Here is a 22,887-nt window from a genome sequence, read left to right as displayed (position 1 = left end):
AAAAAAAAAAAAAAAAAAAAAAAAAAAAATTGGTGCTAGCAATTAGATTTTAAGGTGTGGGCGATAGTATTTTACACCACTAAATTTCTGGAATTACCACTAATCTAGAATGAGGGATACAGATCAGCTCAGCAATGTGGAAAGTTCAGCTCAAGATGAAACATCTTGAAATTTCTTTTTCCTACACTGACAAATCCTTATGATTTTCTTGAAAACAGGGGTTTGAAACTCATTTATGCAAAGCATAATTATCAAAAATGACCAAATTACCAAATAATTCTACAAAAAAACCAAAAATGAAGTATTTGGGGTACATTAGGAATTGAGTATTGAAGTTATTCTCACCCAGGAAGACCAGGTTTCTGTAGTTCTCTAACATCACATCCCTATATAAATTCTGCTGTGCAGTGTCCAGGCATTGCCACTCCTCCAGAGAGAATTCTACAGTCACATCCCTAAATGTCAGTGGTCCCTGAAAAACACACAAACAAGATACACATGTATTTACCAAGTGGTCATGGACAGAATTTTAAATTTCACTCAAGGTATAATTACAGAGAAGAGAGAACAGGTTCTGACTTATAGGAGTGACTGAAATTATCCAAGAAAATAATTTTTAACACAGAAATATTCCCTATTCTCTGACTCTAAAGACACACCCCCACACACATTTACCAAATGGCCACAGGCAGAATTTTTAATGTGACTCAGGGTCAAATGAGAGAGTAGAGAACTGGTTCTGACTTATAGAAGTGACTAAAATTATCTAATAAAATAATTTTCAACATAGAAATATTCTCTAATATATTCTTTTTACTTTTGTATTTTTATTATACTTTAAGTTCTAGGGTGCATGTGCACAACGTGCAGGTTTGTTACATATGTATACATGTGCCATTCACATTAGGTATATCTCCTAATGCTATCCCTCCCCTCTCCCTCAACGCCACTACAGGCCCCTTTGTGTGACGTTCCCCATCCCGTGTCCGAGTGTCCTCATTGTTCAATTCCCACCTACGAGTGAGAACATGTGGTGTTTGGTTTTCTGTCCTTGCGATAGTGTGCTCAGAATGACGGTTTCCAGTTTCATCCATGTCCCTGTAAAGGACATGAACTCATCCTTTTTTTATGGCTGCATAATATTCTATGGTGCATATGTGCCACATTTTCTTAATTCAGTCTATCATTGATGGACATTTGAGTTGGTTCCAAGTCTGTGCTATTGTGAATAGTGCCACAGTAAACATACGTACGCATGTGTCTTTACAGCAGCAGCATGATTTATAATCCTTTGGGCATATTCCCAGTAATAGGATGGCTGGGTCAAATGTATTTCTAGTTCTAGATCCTTGAGGAATCGCCTCACTGTCTTCCACAATGGTTGAACTAGTTTACAGTCCTAACAACACTATAAATGTGTTCCTATTTCTCCACATCTTCTCCAGCACCTATTGTTTCCTTACTGATAACTACCTGATAGAGGTTCCAAGATGGCTGAATAGGAACAGCTCCAGTCTACAGCTCCCAGCATGAGCGACATAGAAGATGGGTGATTTCTGCATTTCCAACTGAGGAACTGGGTTCATCTCACTGGGGCTTGTCAGACAGTGGGTGCAGTACACGGAGTGTGAGCTAAAGCAGGATGGGGTATTGTCTCACCCAGGAAGTGCAAGGAGTGGGGGAATTCCCTTTCCTAGCCATGGGAAGCTGTGACAGACAGTACCTGGAAAATTGGGACATTCCCACCCTAATACTGCGCTTTTCCAACAGTCTTAGCAAAGGGCACACCAGGAGATTATATCCCACGCCTGGCTCAGAGGGTCCCATGCCCACAGAGCCTCACTCACTGCTAGCACAGCAGTCTGAGATCCAACTGCAAGGCAGCAGTGAGGCTGGGGGAGGGGCGTCCACCATTGCTGAGGCTTGAGTAGGTGAACAAAGCAGCCAGGAAGCTCGAACTTGGTGGATCCCACCACAGCTCAAGGAGGCCTGCCTGCTCTATAGACTCCACCTCTGGGGAGAGGGCATAGCTGAACAAAAGGTAGCAGAAACTTCTTCAGACTTAAACATCCCTGTCTGACAGCTTTGAAGAGAGTAGTGGTTCTCCAAGCATGGAGTTTGAGATCTGAGAATGAATAGATTGCCTCCCCTGACCCCTGAGTAGCCTAATTGTCACACTTTGAGAGGTGACAATGTGCTAGCAGCCCTCATTCTCAGCGCCTCCTCGGCCTCGGCATCCACTCTGGTGGTGCTTGAGGAGTCCTTCAGCCCGCCAGGGCACTGTGGGAGCCCCTCTCTGGGCTGGCTGAGGTGGAAGCCGCCTCCCTCTGCTTGCGGGCAGGTGTGGAAGGAGAGGTGCAGGCAGGAACCAGGGCTGTGGGCCACGCTCTTGGGCCAGTGCAAGTTCCTGCAGGGGTGGACAGGGGCAGGGACTCTGGCTCAGTGGCCCGCACATGGAGCAGCCAGGCAGGGCCACCCGCCCAGGACAGTGAGGGGCTTAGCACCAGGGCCAGCAGCTGCGGAGGTTGCGCAGGGTCCCCCAGCAGTGCTGGTCTCCCAGCCTGCCGGTGCTGCACTTAAATTCTTAGCTGCCTCCCCACTAGGCAGGACTCAGGACCTGCAGCCCACCATGTCTGAGCTCCCCTGCCTGCAGTGGGCTCCAGCTCAGAGCCTCCTGGATGGGCAATGCCCCCTGCTCCATGGTGCCCGGTCCCATCCAGAGCCCAAGGGCTGAGTGCAGGCACAGCTCGGGACTGGCAGGCAGCTCCACCTGCAGCCCCAGTGCAGGATCCACTAAGTGAAGCCAGGGGACTTGGAGAACTTTTATATCTAGCTGGAGGATTGTATGTGCACCAATCAGCACTCTGTATCTAGCTAATCCGGTGGGGACTTCGAGAACTTTTATGTCTAGCTAGAGGATGGTAAATATGCTGTAGCTCAGGGTTTGTAAATACACCAATCAGTACTCTATGTCTAAATCAAGCTTTGTAAATACACCAATTGGTACTCTGTATCTAGCTAACTCTGTGTCTAGCTAACCTAGTGGGAACTTGGAGAACTTTCTTGTCTAGCCTCTGTGTCTAGCTCAAGGATTGTAAACGCACCAGTCAGCTCTCTGTAATATGGACCAATCAGCTCTCTATAAAATGGACCAATCAGCAGGATGTGGGTGTGGTCAGGTAAGGGAATAAAAGCAGGCTGCCTGCGCCAGCAGTGGCAACCCGCTGGGGTCCCTTCCACACTGTGGAAGCTTTGTTCTTTCGCTCTTTGCAATAAATCTTGCTGCTGCTCACTCTTTGGGTCCATGCTGCCTTTATGAGCTGTAACACCACGAAGGTCTGCAGCTTCACTCCTGAAACCAACAAGACCATGAACCCACCGGGAAGAACAAACAACTCCAGACGTGCTGCCTTTAAGAGCTGTAACACTCACCACGAAGGTCTGCAGCTTCACTCCTGACAGTGAGACCATGAACCCACCAGAAGGAAGAAGCTCCAGCCACATCTGAATGTCTGAAGGAACAAACTCTGGACACACCATCTTTAAGAACTGTATAACACTCACCGCGAGGGTCCGCGGCGACATTCTTGAAGTCAGTGAGACCAAGAACCCACCAATTCCGGACACAACCTCCCAGTAGGGGCTGACTGACACCTCATGCAGCTGGGTGCCCCTCTGAGATGAAGATTCCAGAGGAAGGATCAGGCAACAACATTTACCATTCTACAATATTTGCTGTTCTGCAGCCTCTGCTGGTGATACCCCAGGCAAACACGGTCTGGAGTGGACCTCCAGCAAACTCCAACAGACCGCAGCGGAGGGTCCTGACTGTTAGAAGGAAAACTAACAAATAGAAAGGACATCTCTAATGTATTCTCTAACTCTGATGAAAGAGAGTGGCATAGGAGCCACAACATCAGTATATATATGCTATTTTTCTGAATAAAGTATAAAATTAAGGGCATAAACACAAACGTACATTTTTGAGTGCTATATTTACATCACACAGAATGCGTTGTGTATATTTTTCAGATCAAAAAGACATGTTGAGTTAGCAGGTACCTCTCAAATTTTAATGTGTAGAATAAACCGGATATATTGTTAATGCAGATTATTTTTTCAGAAGATCTAGAATAAAGTCTGAGTTTCTGAATTTCTTTTTTTTTTTTTTAGCTTCTGAATTTCTAACAAGTTCACCAGTAATGCCAATGTTTTTGGCCCAAGAATATTTTGTCAAACATCCAGTAAGTAAAAGACCCTGTATTTTTCCTAGTATTCCTGGACTGTAAAAGATGATGAGAGCTTTCACTTACTAAAGACATATATGCAAAGAAAACCTAAGAAAGAGGGGCAGCTACCAGATAAAATGTGATGGTTTATGCACATCAGCTGCATAAAAATAATTTATAATGAAAAGAAAAATAATTAACTTTCTAGTGAAAAAAAAAAAAAAAAATCTGTCACAGAGCTCCTAAACCAAGTGAATCACTAATATTAACTGCACTAGGACAAATTTTTGTGATGTGCTGATGCACAAAAGAACATAGCATCACCACTGTGACATTTTCCCCAAAAGTAAATTGTAGTCCAAATTTAACCATAAAGAACCATATGTTTTACGCAAAGTTCAAGACACAGATATCTCCCATGTTCTGTCATTTTTAATAGTGATTTTAAGTAGTCTTTCTGTAACACTCTAGAGAGCAGGTATTTTCCAATTTTTTTTCCAGGACTTTCTGGGTAATAAATGCCATGCTCTTTAAATAAACATTTTCTTAATCCTGTTCTGCATAGAGTTAATGAAGAACACAGATGGAACCTCAACATTACAAGTTTTCCATTTTTACTAAGAACCCCATTCTTCTTCCAATAGGAATCTTGAGTATTCACACCTTCCCAGCCACAAACGGAACATTTTTAATACAGCAGATTACAAATGCATAAAGAGAATTCTGCATGGCATATAAGAAGCCATGATGTAGAAGGCTCTGGTATATGGGAAAAAACATTTTTCAGAGACCCCTGACTATTATAAGAATTTTTTAAGTAGCTAAACTCATTAGTGAGGAAAAACACAAGTAGAGAAGTAAAGGTTTGCATGTAAAAATGCATGGCATTTCAGAAGGCAGACTGGACACAGCTCTTGATGAGACACGTTTAGCTAAAAAAAAAAAAAAAAAAAAAAAAAATTTTCCTCCTTCTCTGGAATTCCTGCTCAGATGACATTTTCTGCACCAATTACACCTGCATCTTGAGAATATGCCTTTAAAGGTGTCAGCACCACCCATGTACCTCCTTCCACCACACCCACAGGCAGAAGGACAAAGAACTGCAGAAAAATTCCATCCATTTCTGTCCTTTACACCAGAAGAGATTCAGGATCAATGAGCTGCTCCATGAAGATCAAAATATAAGTTTCTTCTTTTCTGTCCTAGGGTGCCACAGACAGCAGCAATTTCTGCTATAGTAATGGTAACATGGGCCACACTGCCTTGTCTCTCCCAAACCCAAACAAAACAGGCCCTGTGACTACCGTTAAGTGCAAAGGTTTCTGCCTTAACTCTCATGAATGTCTTGAACTCTTCATTGTTGATTCTGGCCTCACCTTGGAATTAGAGGAGGTACCTAATTAAAACAACAAGTATGATTCCACCTAAAACAATAAACAAAACCTGTGGGAAAAGCTCAAGTAAGGATTTTTCTGCAAATTGCCCATGTAATCCTAATTAGAGGTCTGGGCTTATAACCACTTAGCTAAGCATTTAATCTCAAGCTTTTATGAGCTTACAAATCACTTAGTAATTTTGGCCCCACTCTATGTAATGTGATTCTGCAGGTTTGAAAAGGGTCCATAATGAATGTTTTAAACAAGTCCCCTGTCAATGTTGATGTTACTCCCCCTGGGCTCATGATTAGCATAGAGAAAGCATGCATAGCACAGAGTCCCTTACACTCATTACTCTTGTCACAACACAAATACTTCTAGGGCAAATAAAGACAACCACTCTCCATCCTAAAGTATCATATTCTTTGCTGGCTCTGTAGAGTATACAGAGAAAATAGAAAGCAGCCATATCTGAATAAGTCTGTGTTTAAATAACAACATGTACAAGTGTACTGATGGAATGTTTATTAAACATTGTGCTCTATGTGCTTAAGAGGATGTTGCAGAGCACTGTGCTGGGAATAACACATTATGTGACTTAATCGTCATAATACCTTTGGAGTTGGTAGTGTTTAATAATTCCCAGGATTTAGATAAAGGGCACAGCATTTTAATTTTTTCAGTTTCTCTGTCATTAATTTTTTATAAAATGTATAGAATAAAAGCTATATAGCTAGATGAGAAGGATAAAGGAAAAATTTAATGTAGTTTAGAGGAATTTTTATTGTGTTTATATTTAATTTTTTGTGACTTGTGGAGCAACTACTGATTTGTAAGAATAGAAAACAAGTTGCTAAATGGAATGTCTCCGCAAGCACTGGTTTTAATAAAAAATTTAAAAAGTAAGACCATAAAATACATAATTTATTATTCCCATTTGTCTGCTTTTGGATTTCAGGAAATTGTGAGCACCACCTCTAGAAAGGCAGCAGGATTCACCAACCAAAACTCTGTTCTTATTAAATCAGTTCTTTGAGGCAAGACTCTACGGTGGGGACAGGCCTAAATAGAGCCCCAAGTAGGGTGAATCTAAACAGAACTGGAGCAGGGAGTGGAGCCTATGTAGAATTCTGTTCTCTATGACACTGGGGTACTTCCATTTCTGTTTCCTAAGCTTACCTAAGAAAAACAAATCCCAGAGTTTGTGTAACTTTAAACTTTTTTAGCTACTGCCCTGTCAATTTTATAATATACATTAATAATCCATTTAAACAAATATCTTAAGGATATCTAGAATAATTTTATTAGAAAATAAATATGTATTCTTAGCAAAGTAAAAGAAATAAAAATAATAACAATTCTTTTGTCCATGAACATCCCTTCAGGTGATGACATCAGAAGTCACAACAATATAAACATTGTTTATTTTTTATTTGGGTCACTTACAGCCCAAAAAACTCCAAGTTTTTTTTTGCACAAATCTATTTATTGTATCAACCATATGGTGCTTAATTCATTATTTATCCAGTTGCTAGTCTGGACTAAAAGTTGATGGATGATAGTGGAACAGGAATTAAAAGAAAGAATGTGTAAGCAAAACCTCAGTTCTATGTAAGAAAACCCAATTCCCCCTGAGGAAGAGAAAGAGCTGGAGTCCTTTAAAAATTAACTGTTTTTCTGTGGCTAGTGAGCCTTATCTTTCCCTTTCCCAGGCATTGTGAAGACCCTGTTTCTCTAGCTGTGTAGCTGCAAGGTCACTAGACAGATAAACTCAAGTCATAAAACATGTTTTTCCTTGAAAAGTAAGAAATGATGTAAAGTATTAACTGAATAACTGTCTTTGTTTCTCACTTCTGTAATATGCTTCCCCCTGCACAGATCTCCCCGCGCCCTACAAAATGCTTAAAAGGTAACTGAACTCTTTGTTCAGGGCTCAGTCCTTTTGGATGTTAATCCGACTGGATCGGTGCACCTAAATAATAAATCTTCCTCAACCCCTCTGTCTGATTCCTAAATTATCCCACAACAGTAGGGACCACGACTGCTTCATCTATTATTCTAATGACCACATGAGATGGAAGCATTTAGTTTGAATCTCCAGAACATCTTCTTTTCCCCCCAAGTACCAGGAATCTGAAGAAACCATCATCTGGGTACCAACCAAAGATATCTCTTGTATGAGGGAAGGAACAAACACAGGATGACCCATTTCTCTTACACTGAGACAGAAGCAGAGTTAACCACTCTTGTCAGGGTGACACAACTCTGCTCTGGAAATCCTCAAATGTCTCAAAGATGCCCAGGTGATTCCAGGAGGGTTTTCCGTGACCATGCGCTGATGGCCCAAATGTAAGCCTAACCCAAAGCCAAAGCTGATCTTTGACAAAAACAGAAAAGATTTAGGCTGATTCTAAATAGAAAATGGAAGGACCCTGGTAAAGCTCCAGAACCTGGATCACCTGTCCTGATTTGCTAGCTTTTGGGTAAGAGGAAGGATAAAAATGTTCTACTCCAGTATCACATTTTACAAGTAGGTATAGTTGTGGTCATGGCTATGATACTTTGTAGTCTTGATCTCTCACTCCTAAGATGCTCATCTTTACTTAAAGATTCTGCTATCAGATTCTATTTACACCGGGATCCTCTCATGTAACTGTAGCAGGTCACTGGACAAGACCTGAAAAGCTCAAAGGGAGGCCGGGCGCGGTGGCTCAAGCCTGTAATCCCAGCACTTTGGGAGGCCGAGATGGGCGGATCACGAGGTCAGGAGATCGAGACCATACTGGCTAACACGGTGAAACCCCGTCTCTACTAAAAAATACAAAAAACTAGCCGGGCAAGGTGGTGGGCGCCTGTAGTCCCAGCTACTCGGGAAGCTGAGGCAGGAGAATGGTGTGAACCCAGGAGGCGGAGCTTGCAGTGAGCTGAGATCCGGCCACTGCACTCCAGCCTGGGCGACAGAGCGAGACTCCGTCTCAAAAAAAAAAAAAAAAAAAAAAAGAAACAGCCGGAGGGCTTACATTACCAAACTTCAAACTATACTACAGGGTTACAGTAACAAAAGCAGCATGGTACTGGTACAAAAACAGGCTCAGAGACCAAAACAACAGATTAAAGCACCCCACAATTATTCTGCACACCTACAACCATCTGATCTTTGACAAAGCTGACAAGAGGAATTTGAGAAAAAATCCCTATTTAATAAATTTTGCTGGAATAACTAGCTAGCACTATGTAGAAGATTGAAACTGGACCCCTCTCTTACACTATATATAAAAATCAAGATTGATTAGGCCAGGCACCATAGTTCATGCCTATAATCCCTGCACTTTGGGAGGCCAAGGCGGGCAGATTGCCTGAGGTCAGGAGTTTGAGACCAGCCTGGCCAGTATGGTGAAACTCCGTCTCTACTATACTAAAAATACAAAAATTAGGCCAGGCATGGCGGCTCACACCTGTAATCCCAGCACTTTGGGAGGCCGAGGTAGGTGGATCACGAGGTCAGGAGATCAAGACCATCCTGACTAACAGGGTGAAACCGTGTCTCTACTAAAAATACAAAAAACTAGCCAGGCATGGTGGTGTGCGCCTGTAGTCCCAGCTACTCGGGAGGCCGAGGCAGGAGAATGTTGTGAACCCGGGAGGTGGAGCTTGCAGTGAGCTGAGATCGTGCCACTGCACTCCAGTCTGGGAGACACAGCAAGACTCCATCTCAAAAAAAAAAAAAAAAAACCACCCAAAAATTAGCTGGCCGTGGTGGTGGGCACCTGTAATCCCAGCTACTCAGGAGGCTGAGGCAGAATTGCTTGAGCCCAGGAGGCAGAGATTGTAGTGAGATAGCGCCACCACACTCCAGCCTGGGTGACAGAGGAAGACTCCATTGGGTGGGAGGGAGGCGGGAATCAGGCAAAAGACATCAACAGATACTTTTCAAAAAAAGACATACATGTGGTTAACAAGCATATGAAAAATGCTCATCACTAATCATTAGAGGAACGCAAAGAAAAACCACAATGAGGCATCATCTCACACAACTCTGAATGGCTATTACTAAAAAGTGAAAAATATCACAGATGCTGGCAAGGTTGTAAAGGGAATGCTTATATACTGCTGGTGGGAGTGTGAATTAGTTCAACCATTATAAAAAGCAATGTAGTGATGCCTCATCTAAGTAAAAAACAGAATTACCATTTGACCCAGCAACCTCGTAATTGGGTATATACCCAAAGAAATATAAATTATTCCATCATAAAAACACATGCACGTGCATGTTCATTGCAGCACTATTCACAATAGCCAAGACATGGAATCAACCTAAATGCCTATCAATGATAGACTGGATAAAGAAAATATGGTATGGGCAGGTATGGTGGCTCATGCCTGTAATCCAACACTTTGGGACACCAAAGCAGGTAGACTGCCAGAGCTCAGGAGTTTGAGAGCAGCCTAAGCAACATGGCAAAACCTCATGTCTGCAAAAAATAGAAAAATAAAAAATTAGTGGGTGTGGTGGCATGTGACTGTAGTCCCAGCTACTTGGAGGGCTGAGGTAGGAGGACTGCTTGAGCTCAGGAGATTGAGACTGCATTGAGCCTAGATCACACCACTCCACTTCAGCCTGGGTGAAAGAGTAAGATCTTTACTTCAAATAAGAATAAAATAAAAGATTTAATAAAAACAAATTATGGTACATAAGCATCATGGAATACTGTGTGGGCATAAAAACAAAACAAAAACAAAAAAAAACAAAAGGCCAGGCGCCATGGCTCACGCCTGTAATCTCAGCACTTTGGGAGACCGAGGTGGGCGGATCACAAGGTCAGGAGATCGAGACCATCCTGGCTAACACGGTGAAACCCCATCTCTACTAAAAATATGGTAGTCCCAGCTGGTGGGCACCTGTAGTCCCAGCTACTCAGGAGGCTGAGACAGGAGAATGGCGTGACCCCGGGAAGTGGAGGCTGCAGCGAGCTGAGATCATGCCACTGCACTCCAGGCTGGGCTACAGAGCAAGACTCAGTCTCAAAAAAAACCAAAAAGAAACAAAATCATGTCCTTTGTAGCAACATGGATGAAGCTAGAGACCATTATTCTTAGAAAACTAATGCAGAGACAGCAAAGCCAGCACTTTGGGAGACCGAGGCGGGTGGATCACATGAGATCAGGAGTTCGAGACCAGCGTGGCCAACATGGTGAAACCCTCTCTCTACAAAAATACAAAAATTAGCTAGGTGTGGTGGCAGGCACCTGTAATTCCAGCTACTTGGGAGGCTGAGGCAGGAGAATCACTTTAACCAGGAAGGTGGAGGTTGCAGTGAGCCAGGATTTTGTCACCACACTCCAGCGTGGGTGACACAGCAAGACTCTATCTCAAAAAACAATAATAAATAAATATATGTTACCATTTATAAGAACTAAACAATAAGAACACATAGACACAAAGAGAACAGACACTGAGGGGTAGTTCACAGTGGATGATGGGAGGACAAAAAATGTCAGAAAAAACACCTATTTGGTACAATGTTTAGTATCTCAGTGACAATACAATCTGCACACCAAACCCCCATGACACAATTTTACCTATATAACAAACCTACATGTGTACTCAGGAACAAAAAATAAAAGTTAAAAGGGAAAAAATCCATGAGTTTGGGAGAGTGCAATGTAGGCGACAGGACTGGTTTGTGCTACAGATAGTGGCCCAGGTGTGACTCTATTCTAATTTATTTCTGTATTCATGCAGGCAGATGAGATTATGAACAGGTGGTCCAGAACCCTAGGTGGGTGGAGAAAACAGGTTGCTGCTGCAGATTCAGTGTCTGGGGAGGGGATATGGGGAGACTTGTAGACACTTGTGGGTTTTTGGCAAGAAACATTAGGATCAAAAATGCTGTGGTGAAATTCCTGAGGGTGGTGTCTAGCCCTGGGAGTGGTGTAGACACCTCAGTGTCTAGTGGGTGTGTTTGTGAGTGAGTAGAAATCCTGTGCTGGCAGCTGTGAAAAAAGGGAATCTGCTATCATAGCTTCTTTAAATTTTCAGTCCTCTCTCAACCTGGGAGGAGACCTAGAATCACAAAACAATGGGCACTGTGACAGAAAAGCAGAGCCTCCCAGAGTTTCATTCCAGGCCAGGCCTCTGTGGTATCTTTCTTCTGGCACCAAATCTGTAGAGTTTGCTGAACACCAGGATTCTCCAACATCAACTCATTGTCTAAAATTTGCATTCTGACACCACCCATTCAGCACAGACCCTGATTCAGGACTCAGTCGCACAGTATTCTCCTTACTGCAGATGTCAGTAACAAATCCAATGAACCCATCTAAGCTCCTGAGCTACCGTTTAAAAACTGGGGACTCCCGCGCCATGAGTGGTGGCTCTCGCCTGTAATCCCAGCACTTTGGGAGGCCAAGGCGGGAGGATCACCTGAGGTCTGGAGTTCCAGACCAGCCTAGCCCAGGTGAAACCTCGTCTCTCCTAAAAGTATAATAATTAGCCAGGCGTGGTGGCAGGTGCCTGTAATCCCAGCTATTCAGGAGGCTGACACAGGAGAATCTCTTGAACCTGTGAGGCAGAGGTTGCAATGAGCAGAAATCTCACCCCTGTACTCCACCCTGGGTGACAGTGAAACTCCTTCTCAAAAAAGGAAAAAATTTAAAAAAAATCAGAAAATTAGCCTCCTGTGGAGTGTGAAAATAATCAAATGGCAGGCAACTAGACTGAGGTGGCTATGGTCCCTGGATTTCTACTTTAAAGAAATTTAACTCAAATGTGTGGTTTTTGTTTTGTTTTGTCTTTTGAGATGGAGTTTCACTCTTGCCCAGGCTGGAGCGCAATGGTGCAATCTTGGCCCACCGTAACCTATGCCTCCTAGGTTCACGCGATTCTTCTGCCTCAGCCTCCCAGGTAGCTGGGATTACAGGCATGCACCATCACGCCCGGCTAACTTTGTATTTTTAGTAGAAACGGGGTTTCTCCGTGTTGGTAAGGCTGGTCTTGAACTCCCGACCTCAGGTGATCCGCCCGCCTGGGCCTTCCAAAGTGTTGGTATTACAGGCGTGAGCCACAGCGCCCGGCCTCAAATGCATATTTTTATAAATTACTAAACTGGGGGAAACAAAGTTGAGGCTTAGCTAACTATAATTAACCTCTGATTACATAACAAGGAAATGTCCGCCTTGATCGTACAAATTAAGAAACTATGTAACTGTACTTAGCCAATTATTGAGTTTAGTTTAAAAGTCTTTTCTTCGCCGGGCGCGGTGGCTCAAGCCTGTAATCCCAGCACTTTGGGAGGCCGAGGCGGGTGGATCACGAGGTCAGGAGATCGAGACCATCCTGGCTAACATGGTGAAACCCCGTCTCTACTAAAAATACAAAAAACTAGCCGGGCGTGGTGGCAGGCGCCTGTAGTCCCAGCTACTCGGAGGCTGAGGCGGGAGAATGGCGTGAACCCGGGAGGTGGAGCTTGCAGTGAGCCGAGATCGCGCCACTGCACTCCAGCCTGGGCGACAGAGCGAGACTCCGTCTCAAAAAAAAAAAAAAAAAAAGTCTTTTCTTCAAGCCCTTGCTATGGACGACAAACGACAAACCATAGCTGGGTACCCTACTATTTTTTTTTTTTTTTTTTTTGAGACGGAGTCTCGCTCTGTCGCCAGGCTGTAGTGCAGTGGCGCCATCTCGGCTCACTGCAACTTCTGACTTCCTGGTTCAAGCGCTTCTCCAGTCTCAGCCTCCCTAGTAGCTGGGATTACAGGCACGTGACACCATGCCCGACTAATTTTTGTATTTTTAGTAGATACAGGGTTTCACCATACTGGCCTGGGATTACAGGCGTGAGTCCCCGCACCCGGCCTACAATTTTTGAATCACTCTTTAAATTACTTAATATTTTTGCAGTGACTTCTGTTCATTTTTAATAAAAGAAAAGAGGAACTCAGAACCCCACAGACCAAAGCTCTTCCCATTCATGAACCCCGCACCCCAAGTCAGGATTCTTCTCTGACTATCCTCCCGTGGTCCCTGAACGAAGAGACGCCGTGCTGCGGGTGCAGAGCTGCCAAGAGAGGGCTCCAGACCAGGGCACAGTCACTGCGCAGGGAAGAGAGAGGACGCCCGGGGTCCCGGCTGTCGCGCAGCCGCCATCTTGTGGCTGAAGGGGACTGAGGCCGAGCTGGCCAAGGAAAACTCGGGCGCAGATTGTGGAGCTGACTGCGAGAAGGCCTGAGAACCGCCACGCCACTTCCCACCGGTTCCAACCAGCCCCTTCCCCTCTCCCCGGATGTCCGACCCAGCACTCTCACCATTTCTAGGCTTCCAGGGGGGACCTGGCGTCTTAGCTGGGGATCTCCCAATACCTGCAGGTCACAGGGCCACAGAGGCTGGGCCTCTAGGAGCAGAGGACATAGATTAGGGAAGACAAGACCTGCAGCTCCGTCTGCAGCGAGAGACAAAGTACCCGCCAAACCCGAAAGCCTCCCCGTCCGCTGCAGCTGCGTGTCTGATTGGACGGTTTCCGCCCAGCGTCCCTGATTGGATAATGTTGAAGGCCCCGCCCTTTCAGGCCTTGAGTGACAGGAGATGTGATCACGTGCTGGCCTGAATGAAGAAAGAGTAACAGCTTGTAAGCTGCAGCCTTTTCAGGCAGGACTTCCTGCCTGAGCTGAGTCAGGCCCAACTCGGAGGAATTTGCATTTAACCTTGTGCGTAAGGTCATATGCGTTTATACATAATACATTATATGGGCGGGAGCGGTGGCTCACGCCTGTAGTCCCAGCTACCTGGGAGGCTGAGGCAGGAGAATCCCTTGAACCTGGGAGGCGGAGGTTGCAGTGAGCTGAGATCGCTTTGAATTCCAGCCTGGGCAACAAGAGCGAAACTAAACTCCGTCCAAAAAAAAAAAAAAAAAAAAAGGGAGGCAATCTTCTGAAATAGAATGTGAGCCACAGGTGAATTTTAAATTTTCTGGTTAGCCAAACTTTAAAAAGAAAGAAGAAACAGGTCAAAGTGATTGTAACAATTTCAGTAACCCAATATATCCAAAATATTACTATGTGAGCAATGTGAATTATTAATGTAGCATGTATATATTTGGAACTATATATTTGGAAGTAAATCTGGGTTTTTTGTTTGTTTTGAGACGGAGTTTCGCTCTTGTTGCCCAGGCTGGAGTGCAGTGGCACGATCTCAGTTCACGGCAACCTCTGCCTCCCAGGTTCAAACGATTCTCCTGCCTCAGCCTCCTGAGTAGCTGGGTTTACAGGCATATGCCACCCTGCCCTGCTAATTTTTGTATTTTTAGTAGAGACGGGGTTTCTCCATGTTGGTTAGGCTGGTCTGGAACTCCCCACCTCAGGTGATCCACCCGCTTTGGCCTTCCAAAGTGCTGAGATTACAGGTGTGAGCCACCGCCCACGGGCTACTAAGTCTGTTTTTTGCCTTTCCAGCACATGACAATGTAGACCCAGACACATTCCAGGCACTCAGGAGCCACACATGGAGTGTAGCTCTGATGTTGGGTGGGTAAAAGGCCTGAACAAATTTATTCTGCCAGTGTGAAGGAAGGGCCTCTTCCTAACAACATCTGTCTTCAGTTTCAAGGATGGAAAAGATAGTGGCCGTAGAAAGAGCAGAGGGCAGCAGGAATAAAATAACCACAGGTAGATAACTGCTGGCCACCTTTGGCCCACCTTCCTTCCGGAGATCAGAAAGGGAACAAAGGATGATAGGACCAGAGGAGAAGAAAACTCTAAGTCTTCATACCTGTACATACTCTTGACTTGCAATGTTTAAATATAGAGAAAATAGATTAAAGGCAAACACATTTTGCTGGCTGGGCGCGGTGGCTCAAGCCTGTAATCCCAGCACTTTGGGAGGCCGAGACGGGTGGATCACGAGGTCAGGAGATCGAGACCATCCTGGCTAACACGGTGAAACCCCGTCTCTACTAAGAAATACAAAAAAGTAGCCGGGCGAGGTGGCGGGCGCCTGTAGTCCCAGCTACTCGGGAGGCTGAGGCCGGAGAATGGCGTGAACCCAGGAGGCGGAGCTTGCAGTGAGCTGAGATCCGGCCACTGCACTCTAGCCTGGGCGACAGAGCGAGACTCTGTCTCACAAAAAAAAAAAAAAAAAAAAAAAAAAAACACATTTTGCTATTTGGTCTAGAACCTAATCATCAGGCCTCCTGGATTCAAGTGATTCTCGTGCCTCAGCCTCCGGAATAGCTGGGATTACAGGCGTGTACCACCATGCTCAGCTGAATTTGTTTGTATTTTTAGTAGAGATGGAGTTTTGCCATGTAAGCCAGGCTGGTCTTAAACTCCTGGCCTCCAGTGATTTGCCCACCTTAGCCTCCCAAAGTGCTGGAATTATGGGCATAAGCCACTGTGCCTGGCTATGATATATTTTTACATTTATGGTTTAGGTGATGTGTTCTTCATCTCTGCCAGGCAGCTGCCAAAATGTGGGATGCTGACATATCCCTGGACCTAGCACCTAGGTAATGTGACTCTTGTATTTTGCATAGGTCCCACGTATTTTGAGTACTGTGACTTATGACTAGACCAAACACCTAGAAGATGGGAGACACCTGTCTGTGCCCTGTAAACAAGGTGTTAGCCCTATTATTCTCAAGAGCCTTATGACATATCTCTGTATTCATTACTTGGGAGATGTGACTCTCCTCTGCTGCCTACATCCTGCCCACTGGAAAGATAACATTTGGCCCAGCAACAGGGTGATGTGTTTTCCAGGGTCCTGTTCACAGGGAGTGAGTGTTGTGACATATCACTGGGCACATCACCCACGTGCTGTGACTCTGCTCCCTGTGCCCGCCTTTCAGAACAGGAATGTAACATATTCCTGGCCAAGCACCCAGGTGACGTGACTCTTCTTCCTAGTTTCTGCCATGAGAAAAGATTGTGACATATCTCTGACCTAGCACCAAAATGATGTGACTCTCTTGCTCACACACCCTATGCACAGGTGGGATTGTAAAGTATATTTTTGTTCAGCTCATAGGTGAGGTGATAACTCTCATATCTCAAATCAACAAATAGGGGACATACTGCCTTTCAAAACTAGGGTTAGGGAAATACATAAGATTCTGGGTCTCCTCCTTGTATGAAGGTCATAGTGGATTACCACTCTCGTATATATCATATAAACTCTTCAGGTGGTACAGAGAGTGTCATCACAGGGCCCAGCACACAGGTGACATTGCATTTCTTTTTTTTTTTTTTTTGGAGACGGAGTCTCGCTGTGTCGCCCAGGCTGGAGTGCAGTGGCCGGATCTCAGCTCATTGCAAGCTCCGCCTCCCGGGTTTTTACGCCATTCTCCTGCCTCAGCCTCCCGAGTAGCTGGGACTACAGGCGCCCACCACCTCGCCCGGCTAGTTTTTTGTATTTTTTAGTAGAGACGGGGTTTCACCGTGTTAGCCAGGATGGTCTCGAACTCCTGACCTCGTGATCCGCCCGTCTCGGCCTCCCAAAGTGCTGGGATTACAGGCTTGAGCCACCGCGCCCGGCACATTGCATTTCTTGTATGCACACTGCATCATCTATTAGGATTGTCACCTGGCACATGGACAGAGCCTACTGGTAAGGTCTTGAATCTCACACGTGGATGCAGTCTACAGTTGAAATTGCAATGGTCATAGTTGAACATCTGGCTGCACTTGGGATGGTGACTCATTTATAACCTAGCTCCACAGCAGGTGAAAACTCTTTTATCTGGAACCAGCCAATTATAGAGATGTTGACTCTCATACCTGGGCTTAGAACCACAGGTACAATCATGGGTCCATACCATCATGAAGGTCACAGAGTGGTTTGCAACTCTCATTAATACTGTAGAAAGCTCTTGACTGGTACTGAGAGTCTTAGCAGAGCCCAGCACACAGGTAAGATTGTGAGGCTCACATGCACACCCAGCCAACAGCAAAAATTGTCACCTTTCCATATGAACACAGCCCACTATTGAGGTCCCAAGTTTTCCTTGTGAAAACAGTCAAAAGTTGGAAAATTTACTCATGTGTGAATTTGGTTCAAAGGTGAGTTGGTGACGCTCAGACCTCTATTCAACACACATGTGAGTCTGTGGCTCCGGTAAGCATTCAGTCTGCATGAGAAATTGAGGCTCTCACAAACAAATCAAATAGCACCATTGAGATTGTGACTCTTGTACTTAGACCCAACATACAGGAGGTGTTGACTCAGATTTAGAACTGGGACATGTGTGAAATTGTTAATCTAATTTGTAAACCATCCTGCAGGTGTGATTGTGCCATATGCCTCTGCTCAGTACATGAATAATTTGACTCTCCTGCCTGGGCCCAGTCCATAGTTGCAATTGTGACATATTGCTGAACCCAGCACATAGGAGATGTGACTCCATACTCCTGCCTTGGTGCTGCCTATAGGGGCCATTGTGACATATCCCTGGGCCTTGCATCCAAGTGATGTAAGTCTCTCCTTTTCTGGTACTGCCCACAGGGGACACTGTGATATATTCCTGGGCCACAAACCTAGCTTATGTCATTCTCCTGTTTGTTCTCTGCCCACATGGGCCACTGTGACATACTGCTGAGTTTAACACCCATGTGATGTAACACTTCAGCCTCAGCCCTGCCTACTTGGAACATAGTGATGTATCACTGCACCCATCACCCAGGTGATGTGACTCTCTTTTCCTTTGTGCTCTCTGCTCAAAGGGGAAGATTGTTACCTGTTGCTGGGTCCAGCACCTAGCTGATGTGACCCTTCTCATCTTTCTAAGTTCTGCCTGACGGGGAGATGTTGACACTTTACTTTGCCCAACACCGAGGTGACACTAACCTGTTGGCTTTGTCCTACTTTCAGAAGACATTGTGACATATTGCTGGGCCAGCACCAAGGTGATGTGAGTCTCCTGCCGGGACCCTGTTCTCAGAGGGCATTGGTACATATTTCTGACTTCATCAACTATTTCATGTGACTCTCCTCTCTTACCTGGGCTTTGACTGTAGAAAAAATTGTGACATATCTTTGGGACCAAAACCTAGGTTATGTGACTCTCTTCTTAGCACATGGTCAAGCCCACAGAACCAAGATGCCTTATCGTTATATCTAGCACACAGGTGAGGTGATTATTCTGTGTGGTCCCTGCCTACAGGGGTCATTTTGACATATTTCTAAGCCCATCACCTAGATTATGTGACTATCTTCATGTAAACTGTACACAGAGAATATTGTGACATATCGCTTGGTCCAGAACTTTCGGGATGATTGTGACATATCGCTGGCACCACCACCTAGGTTACGTGACATTTTTCTTCTCTCTTAGCCCTACCCACAGAGGACATTGTGACATCTCTTCACCTAGGTAATGTTACTTTTTTGCCTGGACCATGCCCTGTGACATATTGCTGGACCCAGAAACTAGGGGATGTGATGTAGGGGAAAGAAAGAGAGATCCGACTGTTACTGTGTCTATGTAGAAAGAAGAAGATATAAAAAGCTCCATTTTGTTCTGTACTAAGATAAATTCTTCTGCCTCGAATTGCTGTTAATTTGTAACCCTCTCCCCAACCCTGTGCTTGCAGAAACGTGCTGTGTTGACTCAAGGTTTAATGGATTTAGGGCTGTGCAGGATGTGCTTTTTTAAAAATGTATTTGAAGGCAGTAGAGTTGGTAAAAGTCATCGCCATTCTCCAGTCTCAAGTACCCAGGGACACAATACACTGCAGAAGGCCTCAGGGACCTCTGCCCAAGATAGCCTGGGTATTGTCCAAGGTTTCTCCCCACTGAGACAGCCTGAGATATGGCCTCATGGGAAGGGAAAGGCCTGACCATCCCCCAGCCTGACACCCATAAAGGGTCTGTGTTGAGGAGGATTAGTGAAAGAGGAAGGCCTCTTTGCAGTTGAGATAAGAAGAAGGCATCTCTCTCCTGCTCGTCCCTGGGAATGGACTGTCTTGGTGTAAAACCTGATCATATGTGCTATTTACTGAGATAGGAGAAAACTGCCTTATGGCTGGAGATGAGACATGCTGGTGGCAATACTGCTCTTTACTACACTGAGATGTTTGTGTAAAGTCAAACATAAATCTGGCCTACGCATACATCAAGGCAAAGTACCCTTCCTTAAACTTACTTATGACACAGAGACCTTTGTTCACACGTTTTCCTGCTGACCCTCTCCCCACCATTACCCTATAGTCCTGCCACATCCCCCTCACTGAGATGGTAGAGATAATGATCAATAAATACTGAGGGGACTCAGAGACCAGTGCCAGCCCAGGTCCTCTGCATGTTAAGCGCTGGTCCCCTGGGCCCACTGTTCTTTTTCTATACTTTGTCTCTGTGTCTTATTTCTTTTCTCAGTCTCTCGTCCCACCTGATGAGAAATACCCACAGGTGTTGGAGGGGCTGGCCCCCTTCAATGTGACTCTCCTCTACTGCTTAGGTTCTGCCCAAGGAGAAATTTGTGATGTATTGCTGGGCCAACAGCTAGGTAATATCATATTTTTCTTTTACCTGGGCCCCACATATTTTGAATATTGTGAGATACTGCTGGGCTGAACAGTTAAGGAATGGGAGAGTACTGCCTGGGCCCTGCTCACATGAGTCCTTGTGAAATATCTCTTCATCCATCACCTAGACTATGTGGTTCTCCTTCCTGCATCCTTCCCATAGAGAAGATTGTGACATAGTACTGGGCCTAGCAACTCGGTGATGTGTCTCTCCTGCCTGGGCTCAACCCACAGAAAGCATTGTGATATGTTGCTGGGTCCAGCACCCAGGTGGTACAACTCCACTGCCTGGTCTCTGGCGTTAGGAAAGATTGTGACACATCCCTGGCCCAAGAAAACAGGTGATGTGACTCTATCCACCAGTGGTATAGTCACATTTACCTTGGTTTAGCTCACAGGTGCAATACATTTAACCAACCAAGAGCAGAGATTCTGTGTCTCTTTGCAAGGCTTTGGCTAACAGACAAGTTTCTGGGTCTTATTTTTATAAAGACCATACAGAATTGACATTCACTTGCGTATTGTGTAAAGCTCTTGGATGTTACAGAGAGTGTCATCAGAGAGCCTGGCACACATTTGAGGTTGTGTTTCTCATATGCACAACACAGCAACCCTTAGGATTGGAACCCCCCCATACACACACACATACACAGAGCTCACTGCTGAGGTTCTTAATCTCATAAGTGGATACGGTCTGCAGTTGAAATTGTGATTGTCATATGTTAATATCCAGCCAGAGTTGAAATAACTAGACATTCACACATGGCTCAATGGCTATGAGCTTCCTGCAGCTCATAGTCAGGTAAGAAATCTCTTATCTAGGCTCAGCCAACTGGAGACATGTTGACTCTCATACCTTAGCTTAGAGCCTCAGGCCTGATCATGGTTCCATACCAGCATAAAGTTCTCAGACCAGATTGTAACTCTTTTTTTTTTTTTTTTTTTTTGAGATGGAGTTTCGCTCTTGTTGCCCAGGCTAGAGTGCAATGGTGCAATCTCAGATCACCACAACCTCCGTATCCTGGGTTCAAGTCATTCTCCTGCCTCATCTTCCTGAGTAGCTGGGAATACAGGCATGTGCCACCACACCTGGCTAATTTTGTATTTTTAGTAAAGATGGGGTTTCTCCATGTTGGTCAGGCTGGTCTATGAACTCACAAACTCAGGTGATCCGCCTGCCTCAGCCTCCCAAAGTGCTGGGATTACAGGTTTGAGCCACCACGCCCGGCCAGCAACTCTTATGCATACAGTATAAAGCCCTCAAGTAGGAGAGATTATGTCCTAAAAGATCTCAGCACGGCCGGGCGCGGTGGCTCAAGCCTGTAATCCCAGCACTTTGGGAGGCCGAGGCGGGTGGATCACGAGGTCAGGAGATCGAGACTATCCTGGCTAACATGGTGAAACCCCGTCTCTACTAAAAATACAAAAAACTAGCCGGGCGTGGTGGCGGGCGCCTGTAGTCTCAGCTACTTGGGAGGCTGAGGCGGGAGAATGGCGTGAACCCGGGAGGCGGAGCTTGCAGTGAGCCGAGATCACGCCACTGCACTCCAGCCTGGGAGACACAGCGAGACTCCGTCTAAAAAAAAAAAAAAAAAAAAAAAAAAGATCTCAGCACACAGGTGAGATTATGACACTCACATGCAGACCCAGCTGACAGTAATGATTGTCATCCCTCCACATGAACACAACCCACTGTTGAGATTCTGAATCTCAAAACCAATAAAAGTTTCAAAAGTTGAAAAATTGACTTTCATCCTTGAATCCAATGTACAGATAAGCTGGTAGCTCTCAGACCAAGATTCAGCATGCCTGAGACTTGAGAGACTGTGAGTCACTAAAGAGACACAGTCTAGAGGATGGATGTAAGGTCTCATGCACAGATCACTTTCACACATTTCACAAAAATGTGTGTGGGGCTCACAGTTGAGACTGTGACTCCTGAACATAGATGCGACATAAAGGAGGTGTTAATTCTCATACCTGGAACCTCGACATGTGTAGGATGGTTAATCTCATTTATAGACCTTCCTGCAGCTGTGATTGTGACATTCGCCTCTGTCCAGCACCTGAGTTTTTTGACTCTCCTGCCTGGGCTCAGCCCACAGATTGGATTGTGACACATCGCTGAACCCAGGATCTAGGTGATGTAAATTTATTCTCCTGCCTTGGCGCTCCCCACAGGGAGCACTGTGACATATTGCCACAGCTAACATAGGAGAACCATAACCAGGTTGTGTGACTCTCCTGCCTGTCCCTTGCGCACATGGGCCATTGTGACATATTTTTGGGTCTAACAGGAAGAAACCCATGTCATGTAACTCTCTTGCCTGGGTCCTGCCTACAGAAAGTATTGTGACATATCTCTGTGCTCATCACACAGGTGATGTGATTCTCTTTTCCTCCTGGGTTCCTGCTTGCAGGGAGTATTGAAGGAGATTGCTAGCCCGAGCACCTAACTGATGTGGCTCTTCTCTTCTTTCTAGGTTTTGCTCATGGGGAACATTGTGACATATCGTTGGGCCCAACACCAAGGTGATGTTCCTCTTTTGCCTTGGTCCTGCCCTCAAAAAGCATTGTGACATATTGCTGATCCCAACAGCAGATTGATGTGTGTTCTGCCTGGACCCCATTAACAAGAGGCATTGCAATGTACCTCTGGGCCCATGAACTATTTGATGTGACACTTCTTTCTTGCCTAGGCTTTCTCCATAGAAGTCACCAGCCCACAGTTTGGATTGTGACTGTCATATTTGAACATCCAGCTACAGTTGGGA

The 22,887-nt window shown here is 45.2% G+C and overlaps 1 protein-coding gene and 1 long non-coding RNA gene across 2 annotated transcripts; one reads left to right on the top strand and one right to left on the bottom strand.

Annotated features, from left to right (window-relative positions):
• Positions 1-42: 42 nt before the first annotated feature.
• Positions 43-22,599, bottom strand: LOC116272408 (zinc finger protein 333-like). The gene is made up of 3 exons (XM_031661141.1): positions 22,094-22,599; positions 13,907-13,992; positions 43-472 (listed from the first exon to the last, which is right to left on the bottom strand). The coding sequence occupies exons 1-3, from the start codon at positions 22,233-22,235 to the stop codon at positions 230-232; spliced, it is 471 nt and encodes a 156-aa protein (XP_031517001.1). The 5' UTR covers positions 22,236-22,599; the 3' UTR covers positions 43-229.
• Positions 17,038-22,887, top strand: LOC108584172. The gene is made up of 2 exons (XR_001899132.3): positions 17,038-18,963; positions 22,597-22,887. It is a non-coding gene; the product is annotated as an uncharacterized LOC108584172 (long non-coding RNA).

Source organism: Papio anubis, unplaced genomic scaffold (assembly GCF_008728515.1).
Source record: "Papio anubis isolate 15944 unplaced genomic scaffold, Panubis1.0 scaffold1000, whole genome shotgun sequence".
Taxonomy (NCBI): Eukaryota; Metazoa; Chordata; class Mammalia; order Primates; family Cercopithecidae; genus Papio; species Papio anubis.
This window is presented reverse-complemented; position numbering and strand designations above follow the sequence as displayed.